We start from the raw sequence: 17,534 nt of genomic DNA on the forward strand, positions 1-17,534 counted from the left end.
AATGTAAAGTGAGGCAAGACACGCAAATGATTAAAATTACAAACTGATTGTGCATGCTTATTTGCACCATTATCTATAAAAATGTGGAATTAAGTTCATTAATTTTTAACAATTCCTTTGTGGTGTTAGAATTTTCACAAAAATTAGCCTAATTTTTGTCCCTAACTATCTGAAGTAGATTTTTGTTTATTATTTAGTGAGAACTTCGAAACAAAAATCGATAAATCTAATCAGTTTAATTAATTTTTTTAAAAAGATGAAATAATTAAATAAATCGGAACCGGTCATTCAATCCTACAGTTAATAATTTTAAATTTGTAGAAGAATGTAGGTGATTAATTATTGTGATTACATACATAAAAATATAGTAACACAAGCATTACACTTATATAGTTTGGCACAATTTTTATTAATAACATAACATAAAGAATATATCGATTTTAATCAATAGCACACTTTATAATAAGTAATAGGAATAAATAGCATCGATTGCACTGATAAGACATATAATATTTACACTTATATATACAGTAATTATGAATCTTAGTGATATCCTTTTATTTACATTTATTGCACAAACAAAATCTTTAATTTAACTATATTAGTTAAAGAAAAAACCCCATTCTTGTTGGTTGTTGTGAGAAACTGAAGCAATCTGGAAAATTTCAGACCAATTACTTTAATGTCTTCAAAATTTATTAATAATTATTGATTTTATGTTCATTAAAAATTATGGCAATAAATTTTGGAACAACGAAAATTTTTTTTGTAGTATGTAGTTAGTTAAGGACGGAAAAATAAGTTACATTTAGGATGGTTAATATCAGATAAAGTTCAGTCAAATTACCATAAGTTTTTATTCCTCAGAAGACTAATGACTGACTTGTAATGAAGGGACTTGACTACGCATCTGAAATTTATATCTGATCAAAAAAAAAGTATTCTTTCCAAAGCAAAAAGTACGAATGACTGGTTTCTGGCTATAAAATATTTCTCTTCGGCAATGACGTATGCTAGTTAGAATTAAACTATTAAAAAATTTACAATAAACTGTTAAATTACTCCTGGTATTTATTTATTTCAGTAACTAGTTTAATTATATATTTCTTAAACACTATTGAGTCGTACTGATGTAATAGACTAGGGATGGCCAACCTGCGGCTCGCGAGCCACACGCGGTTCTTTGAAGGATTATTTGTGGCTTTCGATAAATGTACTCGAGTTCCCTTTTCAGTTTTGTGCTATTATATTTTAAGAAGTTAATATTATACCGTAGGTGTTTCAAAATGTCTTTTAAATTACTGAGAACAAATATGAAAGACTAAGTGCAGCGTTGTTCAATTCAAGGTGAGTTTTCCTTTCCAAAAAACTATGACACAAAAAGCATCTGGAGAATTAGAATTAATAGAGATGCTAGAGTATCAAGATCCACAATTAAAATATAAGTCGACGTCGATTACTGAATTTTGAAAATTTGTACCAGAATCGAAGTATCCTGAATTAAAAAAGGCTGCTTGTCGAATTATTTCAATATTCGGAACAACGTACTTATGTGAATCATTTTATTCCACTTTAAAATTCGTGAAATCCAAACACCGATCAGTATTAACTAACCAGCATCTCAAAGAATTACTGAGAAGTGCTGTCACCAATTATTCACCAAATTTTAAGGAATTATCAAGAGAAATAAATAAATGTGTTTAATTTTTAATATTTAAATTCAATACACATATTTTGTACTTTTACTTCTATGTTCTCAATAAATATAATTTTTGTTAAAGAAAAGTTTTTAATGCCTTTTTTGCATACCCCTTTAAATACGTACTTAATTGCGGCTCGCGAAAAGTTTCAAATTTTGAAAAATGGCTCGACTATCAAGGAGCTTGGCCACCCCTACTCTAAATACTAAAAATAAGGAAAATACGATAGTAAATAATACTACCAAAACATGGTTACATACTAGTTTTTCTTCTATGAAATATAAACAATAAGCTAATAAAAACATAAAAAAAAGCCAGGATCACATTGAAGCTAATTGTATGTAAAAGTATGAAAAAATAATACTCAATTGCATGAAAAAGTAACATTAAATTGAAAAAATATTCTTTTAATCTTTATAATTCTTTTATTAAAAAAAGCATACTGTGAACAATGTGTAGACACAAGCAAGAAATACTCTCTGTGATAATTTGAGTGTAATAATACTTCAACAACAGCCAAAATGGGATGAATTAGCTTTGAATTTCGTGACTCGAGGGAATCTAATAACGCATGCTAATTAATAATGATTAATATTAATAAGAGGGTATAATTAGCTGATGAAGCTAATGATCCATAATTTGCATTGGAATTTTTCCCTAAAATATTATTTTTTTCATGCATTCTTTTTTTTCTTTGAAGTTTTAATATCTGATGAATCTTTGCACTTATGCTTTTTAAATTTTTGAATGCGAGCTATGATAATATGACGAGGCAATGATGTACTAATAATGTAACTAAATTTAAACAAAAGACCTGTAAGTTGGTTTTTTATTTTTTTGCACTTATCGAAAGTGTTTACTTTTTATATTGTGATAAAGTTACAGCAGTAATTTTTTTGAAGTAAATTAAAAAAAAAGATAGGCAATTTTTACATAGGGTGTTACGTAGTTACCGCTTGTAATGACATTTCCAAAATCCGTGAGGAAAATAAAATGGCAAAAACTTATTTTTTATCAAAATCAAAAGCTAACGAAACATTATTGCGTTGAATTAGAGAAAAGATGAAGTTAAAATAATCAAAAACTAGTTTAATTGTCAAATAAAATAAAAAGAAAAAAACTATTATCAAAGAGTAAATAATTTTTAGTGTTAGTTAAGTGCTCCTTATTGATTCTGAATTGCAGGTTTTTATGACTTCACAGTTGATAAGGATTTTAAAAGTTTAGAGCAGTAATAACAAAACACCTTGCATATAAAAATTGAACATATGACTTTTTGTGTTACAACTAAGTTATATAGATTTTTTTTCATTTCATTAAACAATATCTACAAATTAAATATTAAAATCCACCTAAATGACAACAAACAAATCATCATTGTCATGTTTTCGCAGCACTTTGAGCTCTTGGCGTCTTAGCCCCTCTGCGTGAAGTTCCAATGCTCATATTACGTCTGAGCAGTCTCAGACACTCTCTGTCACAAAGGATTCGTCCTTCCCACAGCTGGTATCTGTCACCAAGAGTCAAATTAGAGTGACACCTAGAACAGATGAAACATTTCAAGTGGTATGCCAGTCCTTGAATTTTCATCACCATTTCTGTGGCAGGTATAGTTTCTCTGCAGGCATGACATTCTCCCTCCTGGCCGAACAACCTGAAAGATTATAAATTATGATTATGAATTATTTCTTTATGTTTGTTGATTTCAGATAATAGCTTTGTAGTCATATAGTCTCTCAGTTTTAAGAATCCTTTACAAATATACATAAACAGTAAAAAATTCTCGATCCTATTGTAACGTATCGGTAAGGTATGGTAAAAAGTACCGGTAATCAAAGTGAAGTTTCTTTTTATCGTCAAATCTATATCTACCGGAACAAGTTGCGGAACAAAACCGTAATTTAAGTAGTAATAATTACAGTAAAATCACTGAATTACTCAAATTAAATAAATATTACTGTAACAATTACGGTATATTTTACGGTAAAAATAGATTTTACGTTAAAATTAATTTCACGGAGGACCCAAAGTACTGGTACTTTATATCGGAATTTGATTCTGATTTGTTTTCAAGGAGGAGATATAATCGAAGATTTGATCTAATCCCTAACCCAGACGATAAATTCACGCAATATGTTAACTCTTTGGGGGTGATTAACTTAAAAGTTAATAATTTGATCAAATCCCTTAACTGTTTTAGTGAAAAGGTGAAATAAACCAGTCAGGACTCGCACAGCTTTATGTTTCCCTGTTTTTAACCTCATCACTCCCCTCCGATTAATTAAAATATTAGTGTTTGCAATGCTAATATTGATAATAATTACAGTATATTATTTTTAATAATTAGATCAATCAAGTGAAGTGAATGCCATTGCCCGGTATTCGCTACATTGATGTTCTTTAAAGGTTAAATGCCCCTGCCCGGTATACATTTATGCTAACTTTAACTGAGTTGCTTTTTATTAATAATAAAAGGCGATTGTTAATATTAACAGTTTACTAATTACATTGACAGTAAAATCTAAACAATATTATTTAATCTTTTAACTAAAACAGTTAATGGATTTGATTAAATCACTTACTCTAGTTAGGGATATCACCTAAAAGAGTTGTTATTTTTACATCATCTCATCATTTAGCTTAACGATTTGATCATCTAGCTTAAAGATTTAATCAAATCTCTGCATTTATCATCACCCTGCGACATATACAACTTAGGAGTAAAAAACTAATATTTAAATGTTTATACTAAGAAAAATGCTATCAAAATTTATCAAATTACTATTTATGAAGGTGGAACCGAAAGCAGGAGAATTAAGGAGAGTTAAAAGGCAATTATTAGAAATCGCTTCCTCCTGCAATCAGACTGGTTTTGATATTTTTTTATTAATTTTTTTTTCACTAAATCTTTGACTCAATTAGATAGCGCGTTATATGGCCTAATATGAATAATTCTGTATTTCCTTCCTTTATTTCTTATCAGGATGGAAAAAAAATTCAATAAGAGTGGTCATTTAAAAATTCCTTAAACTTGGTTTTCTGTTGCTCTATTTGATCTCAAACTGTTAGAGAGAGTCAAATGATTTATCCTTGTCACGGTAAAAATGGCAAACTTAAATGAAGTTTTGTCTAGAAACTAATGAAATTATTTTGAAAAACTTTTTTTTTGCTTAGTTCCTCTTATTATTTTGCACATTCTAACTTTATTTTTCAGAAATTTTTGCTAATTTAATTTTGGCAAAACATCCTTGAGACTTAAATTTTAGTTTTGATAGTCAAATTTTCCAAATAAGAAAACGCAGTATTAAATAATTGTAAAACTGTAAAGTATTAAAACCCGTACAAAGTTACCACATATTTAGTTACAGCCCGTTGTATGCTAAGGGGGTCATGTAGGTGAAGACTGCACAATTTTGTGCCCAACGACGTGATTGTGACCATCTGGTTTATCATTGCTTACAATGTACTTTCCAGACTAGCTGGTATCTCAGTGATCTGATACTATCATTTCAAGCTACTACTGGTACCCTTCACGATGATAGTTTCGTGCTCTTAATTTTAAAACTCTGGATAAAAAAAAATATTCAGCGGTAACCACACAAAAAAGTTAGCTATTTAAACACAGGCAATGTTAGAGTTATTTTTTTAACAAGGATTTTTTTTTAAAATACAGGCATTAAAGAAGATAAATGTTACTATTTGATATAGCTCGCAAATTTTACTCATTTTAAAATCATTATTGTATCAATATTATGCCACGGTAGAAGCATTAGTATTATGCTGAATGACACTTTATAAAATCTGTAGAGAATTGGAGATAGTTTTCAATTATGCAACATATTGTAGACTTTAAGAGAATTATGATTTAGTAGTGAAATATAATTATACAAGAGCTATGAACATATTGTATTCATACTATAATTCAAAGATAAGTGGATGAATGATGTATGCAATACTTTAAAAAGAGCTTTATTGAGAGAGAATTATTGATTTAGATACAGCGATTACGCTGTATCTAAATCAATAGCTCCATTTAAAACTATAAACATTATTTTTCAGAGTTAGATATCTAACACAACATATTTTAATTCCTAAACCATTGCTCTCTTTTTTCTCTTTTAATAATTTTTCTTGTGTCAATTTTATTTTGAACAAGAGTTTTTATTTTGTAGTTGCTACAGTCTCCTCTCAGAAAAATCTGTTCAACGCTGAATCATAATGCCAGCATATTGAACCATAAAGTTGTGAAAATTTGTTGCAACCTTAAAAAGATTTCTTTCAAGTTTCTTTTAAGTCTCAAAAGATTTCTTTCAAGTTTAGTAAGTATCGTTTCAACTATATCGTTTTAATATCGTTTACCATAGTATCGTTTTATCTCTATCAAGGTGGTATAACATGCATGATAATAGGGTTTAATTATCACCATTATTAAAATTGGCACTAATTAGATCGATATTATTGTTTAACATTTTCCAAAAATTCTAACACTGTAATTAAAAGCGTTATTATTACTCTTCTTTTTTCAGCTCTTAAAACAATTAATTTTTACACTTCATCCCAGCTGAAATCAAATTAGATAATTCAATTTATTCCAACTGTGATCAATTCAATCAAAATAGATAATTCAATTTATTTCAACTATCATCATTTCAATCAAATTAGATAATTCAATTCATTCCAACTAAAACCAATTAAATCAAAGCAGATAATTGAAATTCTACTTTAGTTCCTTAACTATTGCATTTTTTAAAATTTATTTTAGAACTCAATTATTCTGCTGGAATCAAGAAAGCTTGCGATTCGGAAAAATAATATTAAATACTTGAAAAATATAGTTTGAAAGATAAATTTCTTTTCAAATTTTCAATTACATTCGTACATTCCATTGTCCAGTTTAATATCGAGTAAGAAAAATTCCTTTAACTTTTTGTTCAGTCAACGAACCTATATGTTCCACGTACGATACAATTCCTTTATGTAATTTTCTAAAACTTAATAAAAAGAAAATTAAAGCGATATATCCCATTTTGTTGCTTTTTTGACAAGCCCCTTTTATTTTGATATTTTTGTCTCCATTCATAACTTATCATATCTCTGAGGCAATTTTCGTCGTCTGCAATATATATGATAATGGACCTAAAATCATACAGCGAAATTCTTGCAGCTGTATATAAGTCCTAATACGGAACCTGTTCTAATAATGTTGCGTAGTTTTTATTGGTTATTTGTTCTTTATTTTTAATGTCTTTTCCTCACAATCCCACCTTCCTCTATAATTGCTTTTATGATAAGTTTTCTCTTAAAAAAAAGGAAGCTCGAGGAATTTTTATTAAAAGAAAAGAGCTCCAAGGTTCGCTTGGATTTATTAAAGTATACCGAATAAAAAGGAATTGATATTGTTATAAGAAATCAAAGTATATTGGCTTACACTAAAAAGTTATGAGTCATAAAAGTAGGGTTTGATCAAATTTTCCCATAATTCCAATTTTAAAGAAAATCAAATTTTATCATTCATTATTTTAGGACTATTTGTTAAAAATTATGAAAATTAATAAATATTTTTAAGGTTTATAGATTAGATTTTACTTGTTGTTGCACATATATTACTGGGTTCCTCTAGTATAGTTAAATAGAATATTCTAAATATTCGTTTAAGAAGTTTCAACATTTCACTAGCATGCAAAAGTTCTTGATCAACGCGTTAACCTTTCCATGCGTTTTTTTTCTTTTCTTTGTAGAGATAATTTCCGTTTCATTTAGTCAATGGGCAAAATTTTAGGAAGTGATAGTTCACACCCAAGCAAACAATATTTATCAAAGAATGCATGATCGAAAACAAAATGCAAAGGTGCTGGCTCATTTGGAAAGTTGTTTGATGCAAACGTGAAAGCTCCATTCCTGTTGCGAGCTACTGCGCTGCGTTACTTGTCGCCAAGTTTTCGGCCACTGCAGGGAAAGTTCGTGACATACCTAGTGTGTTTCAGAATGTTCGCCTATCTTTTCTTTGCCGTTGTACTGCGTGCATAGCCGCTGCCGGCCACTGTTTTGAACACTTATGGTAATCACATGCCATTAAATTTGCTTTTATTACTTAACTTCATCGCTCTTTGAGTGTTTTTGCCTCATATAAGAACATAACATAAACTTCGACGCCCTCTAGCGGTTTTGCGTTTGGTTTTCGACCATGCATTCTTTGATAAAAATCGTTTGCTTGGGTGTGTACTATCACTTCCTAAAATTTTGCCCATCTTTTTAGAATCACCCTGTATATTACACTTGATTTAAGAATTTTTCATTTTCTTGCAATTTAATGGAATATGTAATCTTCTTTGGATTAAATTTAAATCTTTGCACTCAGTTCAGTTGAATATTTCTTTTTTTAATATAATTCGAGTCTTGTAAGAACTAATTCTTCGAAAATAAATGTCAATATTAAATTAAATTTAAAATCACGATTTCCGTCAATAAATATGCAAAACTTATGCTTATTTGTTAAAATTGTATCTTTTAAATTGTATTTTCATACAATTCTTAGATATAAGAAAATCGCTTCACGAAAAACAAATACCCGACAATATACAAAATACGACAAAACAAATACCTGATACGAAATTGCATTTTAAGTGACTTTCAAAGAACTAACTTTGCTGCTTTCAGGTTGATAAGAATATTAAAAATGGTTAGGAATAAAATTATACATTATTTATTACATTTCCAATCATCTATAATATTGAGTTTGACCAAAGACCTTTGCACGCTAGTGTATGTCTCAGAATTTTTTTCAGAGTGTTTAATTTAAAATATATTTTTGGAATTGTTGAAAGTAATGTAAAATAATAGTATGCACATTTGGTGTCGCAAAATAAATTAATAGCTAGGAAAAGACAAAAAATAGTGTCTAATTCTAACGAATAACAACTCAGGAAGATAGGACTAAAATAGGGTTTCCACGGATTTGAAATTTTTTTAAAGTGGTAGCGAAAATGATATATATGTAGATGTTTTAAGCATTAAATATTTAATTTAAAGGGAATATATATGGGTGGAAAATAACTCTTGTATGGGTGGAATAATTTCAAATTTCACGAATGAAAGTTAAATTTAAGCATTTTTCAGTAGTCTTGAAGAATCTTAGCTACCACTCGTTTATTTTTCCAGGCAGTGGGAACCTTGTAAAAACACTAAAACCTGTTTGATTGTCGGTGGGAAAGGAAAGAAGTTAAAAGGGAATTATTTGAAGTAATTCTAAGTTTTATCAGGCAGTCAAACAGTTTTTGACATTTTTTCTCTTAACCTGATATTTTTGTCAATATTTTTTCTCTTAATCTGATATCTGAATGGTATTTTTGTTTCTTTCTCGCTTAAATATTAAATTGAAAATACTAATTTGCAAATTTGTTTGCAGCATTTTTGATTTAGATTCTAAAAATGAATATTTAGGTATTAGAGGTGGGAATTGTACGGCTATTTTACAAGTCATATTCAAAAGTTCAAAGCATAAAAGTTACTAAAAACTATGACAGAAGATTTTTTATTAGCTAATAATAAGTAGCAATTGCTGTATAATTAAACACCATGTTAAGATTACTGTGAAGCGAAATTATTTTTTAATTTCTTACCTTATTCTTTAATGCATATTATCAGCCATATAGAGTACTGCGATATATCAAGTACTTACAGTGGATAAAATATTTAAGGGAAAGAGTTGCATAGCATATATCGATAACAGATAAAATACTATAGTTTTTTCAACCTTTGTTTATCGATTCTTTTTATTATTTGACTTGAATTTTTCTCATTCAAAAATGAAAGTATTTAATAAACTGTTTTCGAACAATTAGGTTTTGAGGAAAAATGAACAGCGGAGTACTGAATTCGAGGGTAAAAACTCTTATACAACAACCTAATTATTGTGTATAGACAATAAAAATTAAAACGCTATAAAATAATTTAAATTTAGCTAAGCGAAACAGATTAATTGAGATGGGGTCCGTAACTGAGATGAAAGAAATAACCTTTTCTAGTTAAAGTTTTTGTTCCTAAAATTAATTATAGATGAATATTGACTTTGGAGAATATGAAATTTTTTTGCAAGTAGGCAAATTTTAAAATGTTTTGAAAAATTAAAAATGAAAAAAGTGGAGCACTGAATCTAGCTTTTTTCTATTTTATGCATCAGATTTTAAATTTTTTTCTTCTACTTTCTAAATTATTGTACATTAATGTATTTTGTTGTGTGCGTGTATGTTAACAAATGGATGAGTTTCACCTTTTTGCGAATGGATTTTTAAATTTTTTGAAAAATAAAAATTAAGAATAAAAAAAGAAAGTCAGTTCATCTCACTTTTCCTATTTCTTCTCATCCTTTAGACTTAAATTAAGTTTCAGTATAGTATTTTGCTTGAAATAGAAATTTGAAAAATCTTAGCATTTGAAAATGTTTAAGTTTCAAATTAACTGAGTCTGTCATATACTTTCAGCTTCATAAATCAAAAATAGAATTAGAATTTTTTTTTCTCTGGAAAACTAAAATATTATGAAATTATAGGCTAAAATTCATTAGTACTTTACATGAGTTTGAATCCAAAAACTACCTAAAACATTTTTTTCCCAACCAAATCATTTTAGCTAACACAAAATGAAGCAGGAATCGGAAAAATCTCATATAAAAGGGTAGTAATAGATTTTTCCTTATTTTAGAGAGGCACGAGCACTCAGAAAATAATAAAACGATGATGAAAAAACGAAGAAAAAAAACTGACGTCGCTTCTTTTCTCTTTTGTATTCGGAAACTCGTAATAACGTTCTTTATTGAATATACCGGCTGCAATTTCATCGAACAAAAGTGATTTCCCATCGAACATCGTGCGCATCTTTTAAAAGGAAAGTAATTTATTTTTACGTTTTTCTTTTTATTTTATTCCGCTGCGGCGATTTGATTTTTAAAAGGCTGATGGGCGCAGAAGGAAAAAGTTTCTAATAACGCCGGAGACTTTTAAACATTCGCCAAACGACTTTTTAAAAGCGACCGCTTTTCGTTAGAAGCAAATATTTCTTACCGCCACTGTGGCAACAGCAGCGACGGTAGATTAACACGCGTGCCGGGACTTGTAAATTAATATTTGGCACTTGCTAACAGTCGGCGGGGGTTTTCCAATTTCCCCTTCTAATTACGACACCTCGCCAAGCTTTCAGCCCCTATGAGCCGGATTTTATTTGCTTTCAATTTGTTGCAAACGCGTCCCCAAACGATATATATTTTTTTATTCTATGCTCTTTTCTTTATTATTATTTTCGGATTTTCCTAACCGTAACGGTACTCGGAGTGAGGGAGTAGAAGGCACACGGTTGGGGGGTACTTTTAATCATCTCTGTCGACGAGATTGGTTCGGGACGATGTTTAATTTGAAGCCGGCCAGATGATTGAAAGCTGCTTTCCTACGAGTGGAACCTTCTATTGTGAGGGACGCAATAAGCGCTTGGCGCGTAATTTCGCTCCTCTATTGAACTTTCGATCAGCTTCGTCCTCTCCCGCCACCGCCAAGTATCTTTCGTTGTCAAATTGCTAGCAATTTTTTTTCCTTCTATATTTCTTTCAACTTTCTTTCGGAACTTTTTTGGTAGTAAAAGGTGTAATGCGATTAGCTTAAATGAAAAGTAGCACGACTGGTTGTTTAAAAGCGAACGAACTTCAAGTTTATTATAATTTTCTTTGGATGCTGGTTATATGGAGTATAGTTCTTCATATTTTAGAAAATATTTATGCTGCTAAGAAAGAAAAGAGACGGTTCCTATTAAAAATTCCATGTTTTTTTTCTTCAAAATTTAGCACTTCAAGTTTATCGTTTAAATTAGTGTAAATCATTGAAAAGATGCTTTAAAACTATTTGTTTATTATTTGTCTAATTTTAATAAAAAATATTAGTTTAAAATTAACTATTAATTTTTATTTATATTATACATATAAAGGAAAAATTAAGGAATGTTAGTAAATATGTTAAGTATGTACTGTAATTTATGAGCACTGATGGCTCTATCCCATTGAGCATGGCACTATCCCATTGAGCTCCACCATTTACTGCAGTTTCAATTTGGTGGTGGACTTTAAAGAAAACGGGGAGCAAATTTCATTTTTTTTTTATCCCCTAAAGGATATTTGAAATTCTAAGAGTTTTTAACAGATAGGCAAAGTAGAATGAACGGTAACAATTACTTTTATGTGTTGAAAATTTTGAATAAACCTATGTAAACATTAAGTTAGTTATCTGGGGGAACAGTTAAATTGTCTTTCCAGCTGCGTGCTTGCTAGGAGCAAGCGTCATAATTTATCAAACTTTTAAAGTAGCGATTTTATTTCTTATACTCATAAAAAGTAAATTTTTATAAATGATTTATTTTGACTATTACAAGGATTTTAATTAACATTCGTTAAAATTAAATTTTTAGTTAAATATGATTAGCTATAACAATAATTGTTAAATTTGTAAGTAATTAGTGCTTGTATTAGTTACTAACTTATGTTGATTCAACTCTTTCTAATTAAGTATTATGGCGTTCAACTTTAAATTTTTTTATTGCTGCGCAAAAGCTATGAATTTAAAAACTTGAAATTACGAAGACGTGTAGAAAAATGCATAAGGAGTATGATGGAATAAAAAAAATAGCATTCAACACTTAGTTCGAGGATAATTAGTTGTTGAACTTGTCGTAAAAATATAATGCCGGCCACTCTGCAGGCAGAGAAAATGCAATTAGAGGGTTGAAATATGACCTGCTGAAATATGAATGGACCTCTTCTGAAGTTAGCATTCAAAAATAGTTACTGTTCTAGCCCTATGGATTAAGAATATTTGCCTAAATGGTAATAAGTGAAGATAAATAATAGTAGCCTAAATAGTAATTTCTGATAAAAAAAAAGTAACCCATAAGGCAGGAATATAGAGATAATATACACCGAAGAGCCATTACATTATGACTACCCTGCTAATAACATGTAAGACCACCTTTAGCCCTCAAAACTGCTAGCACTCGCCGTGGCATTGATTCCACAAGGTGCTGATAGGTAGTCTGAGGTATCTGGTACCAAGCGCTCACCAACTGGTCCTGCAATTCCCTCACATTGCGAGGGGGTAGCGTGGCAGCACGAATTTGGTTTTCCAAGTAGGACCACAAATGCTCTATTGGATTAAGGTCAGGTGAATTTGGGGGCCAAGACATGACTTGAAAGTCACTGGAATGTTCCTCGAACCAATCCATGACGATTCGACCCTTATGACATGGTGCATTATCCTGTTGGTAAACACCATCCCCCGCAGGAAAAACTGTTGCCATGAATGGGTGAACCTGGTCTGCAACTATGTTCAAGTAGCTTACAGACGTCAGGGATTGTTCTATGAGGATTATGGGTTCTATTGTGCCTCATGAAAACATTGTTCCTGGGCGAGAAACCATGAAAACCTGGGCGAGCTCATTGTTATAGATGGAGGGTGGTCATAATGCAATGGCTCTTCGGTGTATAATGCATGGTTAATTCTCGGTGAAATTTGCAAAGCGAAATTTTATTTAAACTCTGGATAGAAAGAATTCTGCTGCTCGTGCCTTTTGATCCTGAATGTATGTCCCCGTTCATAAAAATAGACCTCTTGCTCTGATTCCACATAAATCAAAAGCATAATTCCACATAAACATAATCAATTCCACATCTATCATCTCCTTAATACGATGTTATTGAGACACGTAAGTTTTAAATTTTATCACTTTTTACTCCTTCAATTTGTGATTCATCGTAAACCCATATCATTTTTTGATATTTTTTGTAATCTTCACAAGAATTTTCAAGGTCTAAAATTTCGCATTTGAGTAATCAACTTTTTCGCATCCTCAATGCACTGATTACATTGTAAATTTGCATCATTTTCTGATATTATGGCAGTATTTTTTCTTTAAATTTTTTCGGTTATTTTTACGTGTTTTTACCATTCCCAATATTTTTATGTGTTGTAGCAATTATTAGAGTTTTTGAGTTTGAGTGATAGCATTTTGTTATGCTTAAGAAGCAATGATTTCAATGTAAATCCCTGCCATTTTCTGATAATTTTTTTAGTGTGGCCAATTCCATGTGATTTTTCTAATTTTGATATTTTCCACATGATATTATATTGCTTAAATTTCTAATTAGAGTGAATATTTTCCGACTCCGTTGATTCGAAACGATTCTGTTATAAATGTACGCTGTTTCCCGATAATTGTTTGGTCGTTTTTTATGGTTCAGTTAAATTCCTAAATTCCTATATGATATTATTACATTTGAATAACAAATTTCAGTAACCATTTTTTGATACGCTTACTTCACAAATATTTTATCGTAAATCCACATCGTGTTTTAAATTTCTCGTTTCCTCATGCAATATTCATACTTAGTTCTAACATGAGTTTCTCTTGATTATCCGGGGGAATATTTAAAAAAAAAAGTGTTCTGCTACACAATGTATCGATCAAAAATAAAGAGAATAATATCAATGGACAAAATACCAATGAATCTAAAAAAACATGACAAATCAAGTCATATGAATCCATTTCAATACAAAATCATAAGCTTTCCTGCAAACTACATTGTTGCATTATACAATACTATAATATTCTGACACTCATAGTAATATAGTAATATACCAAAAAATCCAACTCTTGAATTTAAAATTTGGACAACTTTTAAGAGAATTTTGAACATGAAACTGCAACTATTAATCATCTTGGAGGAAATAAAAATTTTCATCTATAGATAAAAAAATGAAACAAAATTCTCAATAAAAAAATATTGCACTTAAAAAATATTCAAACTTTACAGCAAATAAAAGTTTCAGTTATGGAAATTTTAAAATTGCAGCAATTTTTTTCTTTATTCTTTATCCTTTTTGTCAAATTTCGTTTTGCTGCGTAAGAATTATAAGGCTTAAAAATTTGAAATTACGAAGATGCGTAGAAAGTTGTTCAAGTAGTGCGATAGAATAAAAAAAAACGATTTAATTTTTAGTGAGAGAACTATAAACTGTTAAACTTGAAGTAGAAAAAATACCATGTAGGCAGACCTCTTGCTGAATCATGCTGAAAGGTCATTTTCATTTATTAACTCAACGCGAGTTTTTTTTCGGAATTCTAATTTACATTTTTCCATATATTTAGGGCACTTTGTAGAATATTATGTATTAAATCACCTCTAGAAAACGGAAATATATTCGTAAGTCGAATTTATATAGAATTATAAATTCACAAATTGTGTACCAAAATCTATTTACCATCGATTTTCTGAATTAATTGAGGTCTATTTGATTTATTGATATTTATTGAACAGTAGAAAAAGCCTTATTAATTTGAAAACTATTGGATTTTTGCAAACTAAGAGGTAAAACAGAGAATATATATTCTTAAACCTTTGCTTACGGCTGGTATAATAAGTGCGACCAGAATGGCTTCATCATGCAAAGCGCCATAAGCAAAAGGCCAAACATTGTAAGTAATTAGAGTTTCGAAATTAAACAAAAAAATGTATATCTTCTCTGGATAAGTTCCCTTTTTTTCGGTAGATGTAAAAAGTGGGAGGGATCTAAAAATAATCAATTGTGATGATAAATAGTTTACTAGTAGATATTGCTTAATAGCAATTGTATAAATTTTAATCTATTTAAAACTATTTTTGCTTTTGTATAGGTTTTCCGTCATAGCCTTATAACAAGTTACAAAATTATTATAAGTTTTAAATTGAAAACTTCTGCACCTATTTAAATGAAACTATTTTCCCTAAGAAAGTTGCATATAATAAAACTATATGGTCGCCATTTGCGACAATTAACATTCGCTACAATATGGCGTGTCTGTAAAAGTGTTTCACTGCATATAGCATTCGAAATCAGTTACCATTCGCTATCACATGGTGTGACTGTAAAAGTGTTTCCCTGCATAGAGCACCTAAGTGCAGTGAAGCATCTTGAGGGTGAAAAGAAATCCGTTTCAAAGACAATATTTTCCGCCAATCACTTTCAAAGGCCGTGACGTTTCATTACATGAAACATTTCATTGAGTGAAGCATTTTGAAGATAAAATGAAATCAATTTTAAGGACAATATCCTTCATCATTCGCTATTACATGGTGTGACTGTAAAAGTGTTTCCCTGCATAGAGCATCTAAGTGCAGTGAAGCATCTTGAGGGTAAAATGAAATCCGTTTCAAAGACAATATTTTTCGCCATTCGCTATCGTAAGCCGTGACTGTAAAAAAGCTTCATTGCATGCAACATTTGAATGTAGTTAGTCATTTTGAGGAAAAAATAAAATCCGTTTGAAAGACGATGCCCTTCGCTACCATATGACAAGATTAAAAGTTTTTCACAGCATATAACATTTGGTTGTAGAGAAGCATTTTGAAGCTACAATGAAATCCATTCTATTCTACCTTCATTTCAATGCATGCAATAAAGTAATAGTTTGAATGCTACCAGAAAAAAAACAGGTATGGATCATTTAAGTTTTGAAAATCTTCTTAAATAAAAAGTAATGATTTTTTAAGCATTTCATTGTTATTTACAAATTATTTGTTCAATGTCTATACAGAAATATAGGGCAAAAAGGGCTAGTCATTAGCTTGAGGCTAATAGTTGGAATATTTCTGCTATTTATCACTCAAAATTTCTCAGTAAATTTTAGGAAATTGTCGAAACCTTGCTACATTTTCACATAACGTTTCATGGCAACAGACTTGATTACCAAGTAACGCTTCGTGTTTTTGTTAAATGCCAATTACTTCCATGAACAGTTTTAAGATTTATTTCTTAAAACAAATATAGTAAAAACTTCGTAAAACAGTATAGAAGGAATATTCATTGATTACTGAGAAGCTTATGGTTCAAGTTTAAAGTCATGAAAAACAAATTATTGAGTTTGACAGTTTATTGTAGCGAAAAAAAGTTCTGTTATAAAGATAAATTTTCTAACGATCTTTCCACTTAGAATGTTTCTGCATGTTTTGTAATTTTGATCTATGCCATTTATACAGAAAAATATTAGCTTTAAGGCAAAAACTTATATTTTCCCAAGAGACCAATAATGAAATTCGACTACAATCAACAACTTCGATTATTAAAAAGTAAAATTGTTTGTTGTCTTAAAAGATTGTTTGAGGAAAGAATGATGGGAAAATTTCACGCATTTTGAAATAAGTTGAAGAAAAGAAACGAAAAAATATATCCCAAAAGTCACATATAACTTGTGTTTACTCATGTTTGCTGGAACAGAAAAATTAGTATAGCGATGAAAAACTTCCCCCACAGGATAAAACAGAAAAATAGAAATAACCGTCAGAGGAACCATTTACACCAGAAATTTTTTCTTCTTTTTTGTTAGAAACAGAGGTGAACGTCAAAAACGACACTACAAACACTTAGGAGAATAGGGATTCCAAAAAAAAAGAAAAGAAAAAAAAACATGATCGATTTTGCCAAATGAAAACTGTCGACTCCTTCTCTGGAGACCGATATGGAATATAAATAAAGTGAAAAAAGAAGAGAAAATGTGTAAAAAAGAAACACATTTTACGCATTTTTAGTATATTTTCACCCAAAGTATAATTCCCCCCTCGAGTTTTCTGGTATAACACATGTTGCCACGTCGCAACTTAGCTATAATGGTCGAAAAGTATCAGCTGTTGACTTACTTGCCTCATTAACGGTAACCATGGAGACCATGAAGTCTATGTAGCGGCCTATTTCTATAGCTATCTCTCTTTCAAGAAGAATTGTATAATATATATATATATATATATATATATATATATATTAACCGTGT

The 17,534-nt window shown here is 29.9% G+C and overlaps 1 protein-coding gene across 1 annotated transcript in view; it reads right to left on the reverse strand.

The window, feature by feature from the left end:
- Nucleotides 1-390: 390 nt before the first annotated feature.
- Nucleotides 391-17,534, reverse strand: part of LOC107448858 (LIM domain transcription factor LMO4-B) — a 29,900-nt gene continuing 12,756 nt past the window's right edge. The window contains exon 3 of the mRNA XM_016064212.3: nucleotides 391-3,354. Coding sequence (XP_015919698.1) covers nucleotides 3,081-3,354 — 274 coding nt within the window. The 3' untranslated portion in view covers nucleotides 391-3,080. The remainder of the gene's footprint in view (nucleotides 3,355-17,534) is intronic.

The sequence above is a fragment of the Parasteatoda tepidariorum genome, chromosome 5 (genome assembly GCF_043381705.1).
Source record: "Parasteatoda tepidariorum isolate YZ-2023 chromosome 5, CAS_Ptep_4.0, whole genome shotgun sequence".
Classification (NCBI taxonomy): Eukaryota; Metazoa; Arthropoda; class Arachnida; order Araneae; family Theridiidae; genus Parasteatoda; species Parasteatoda tepidariorum.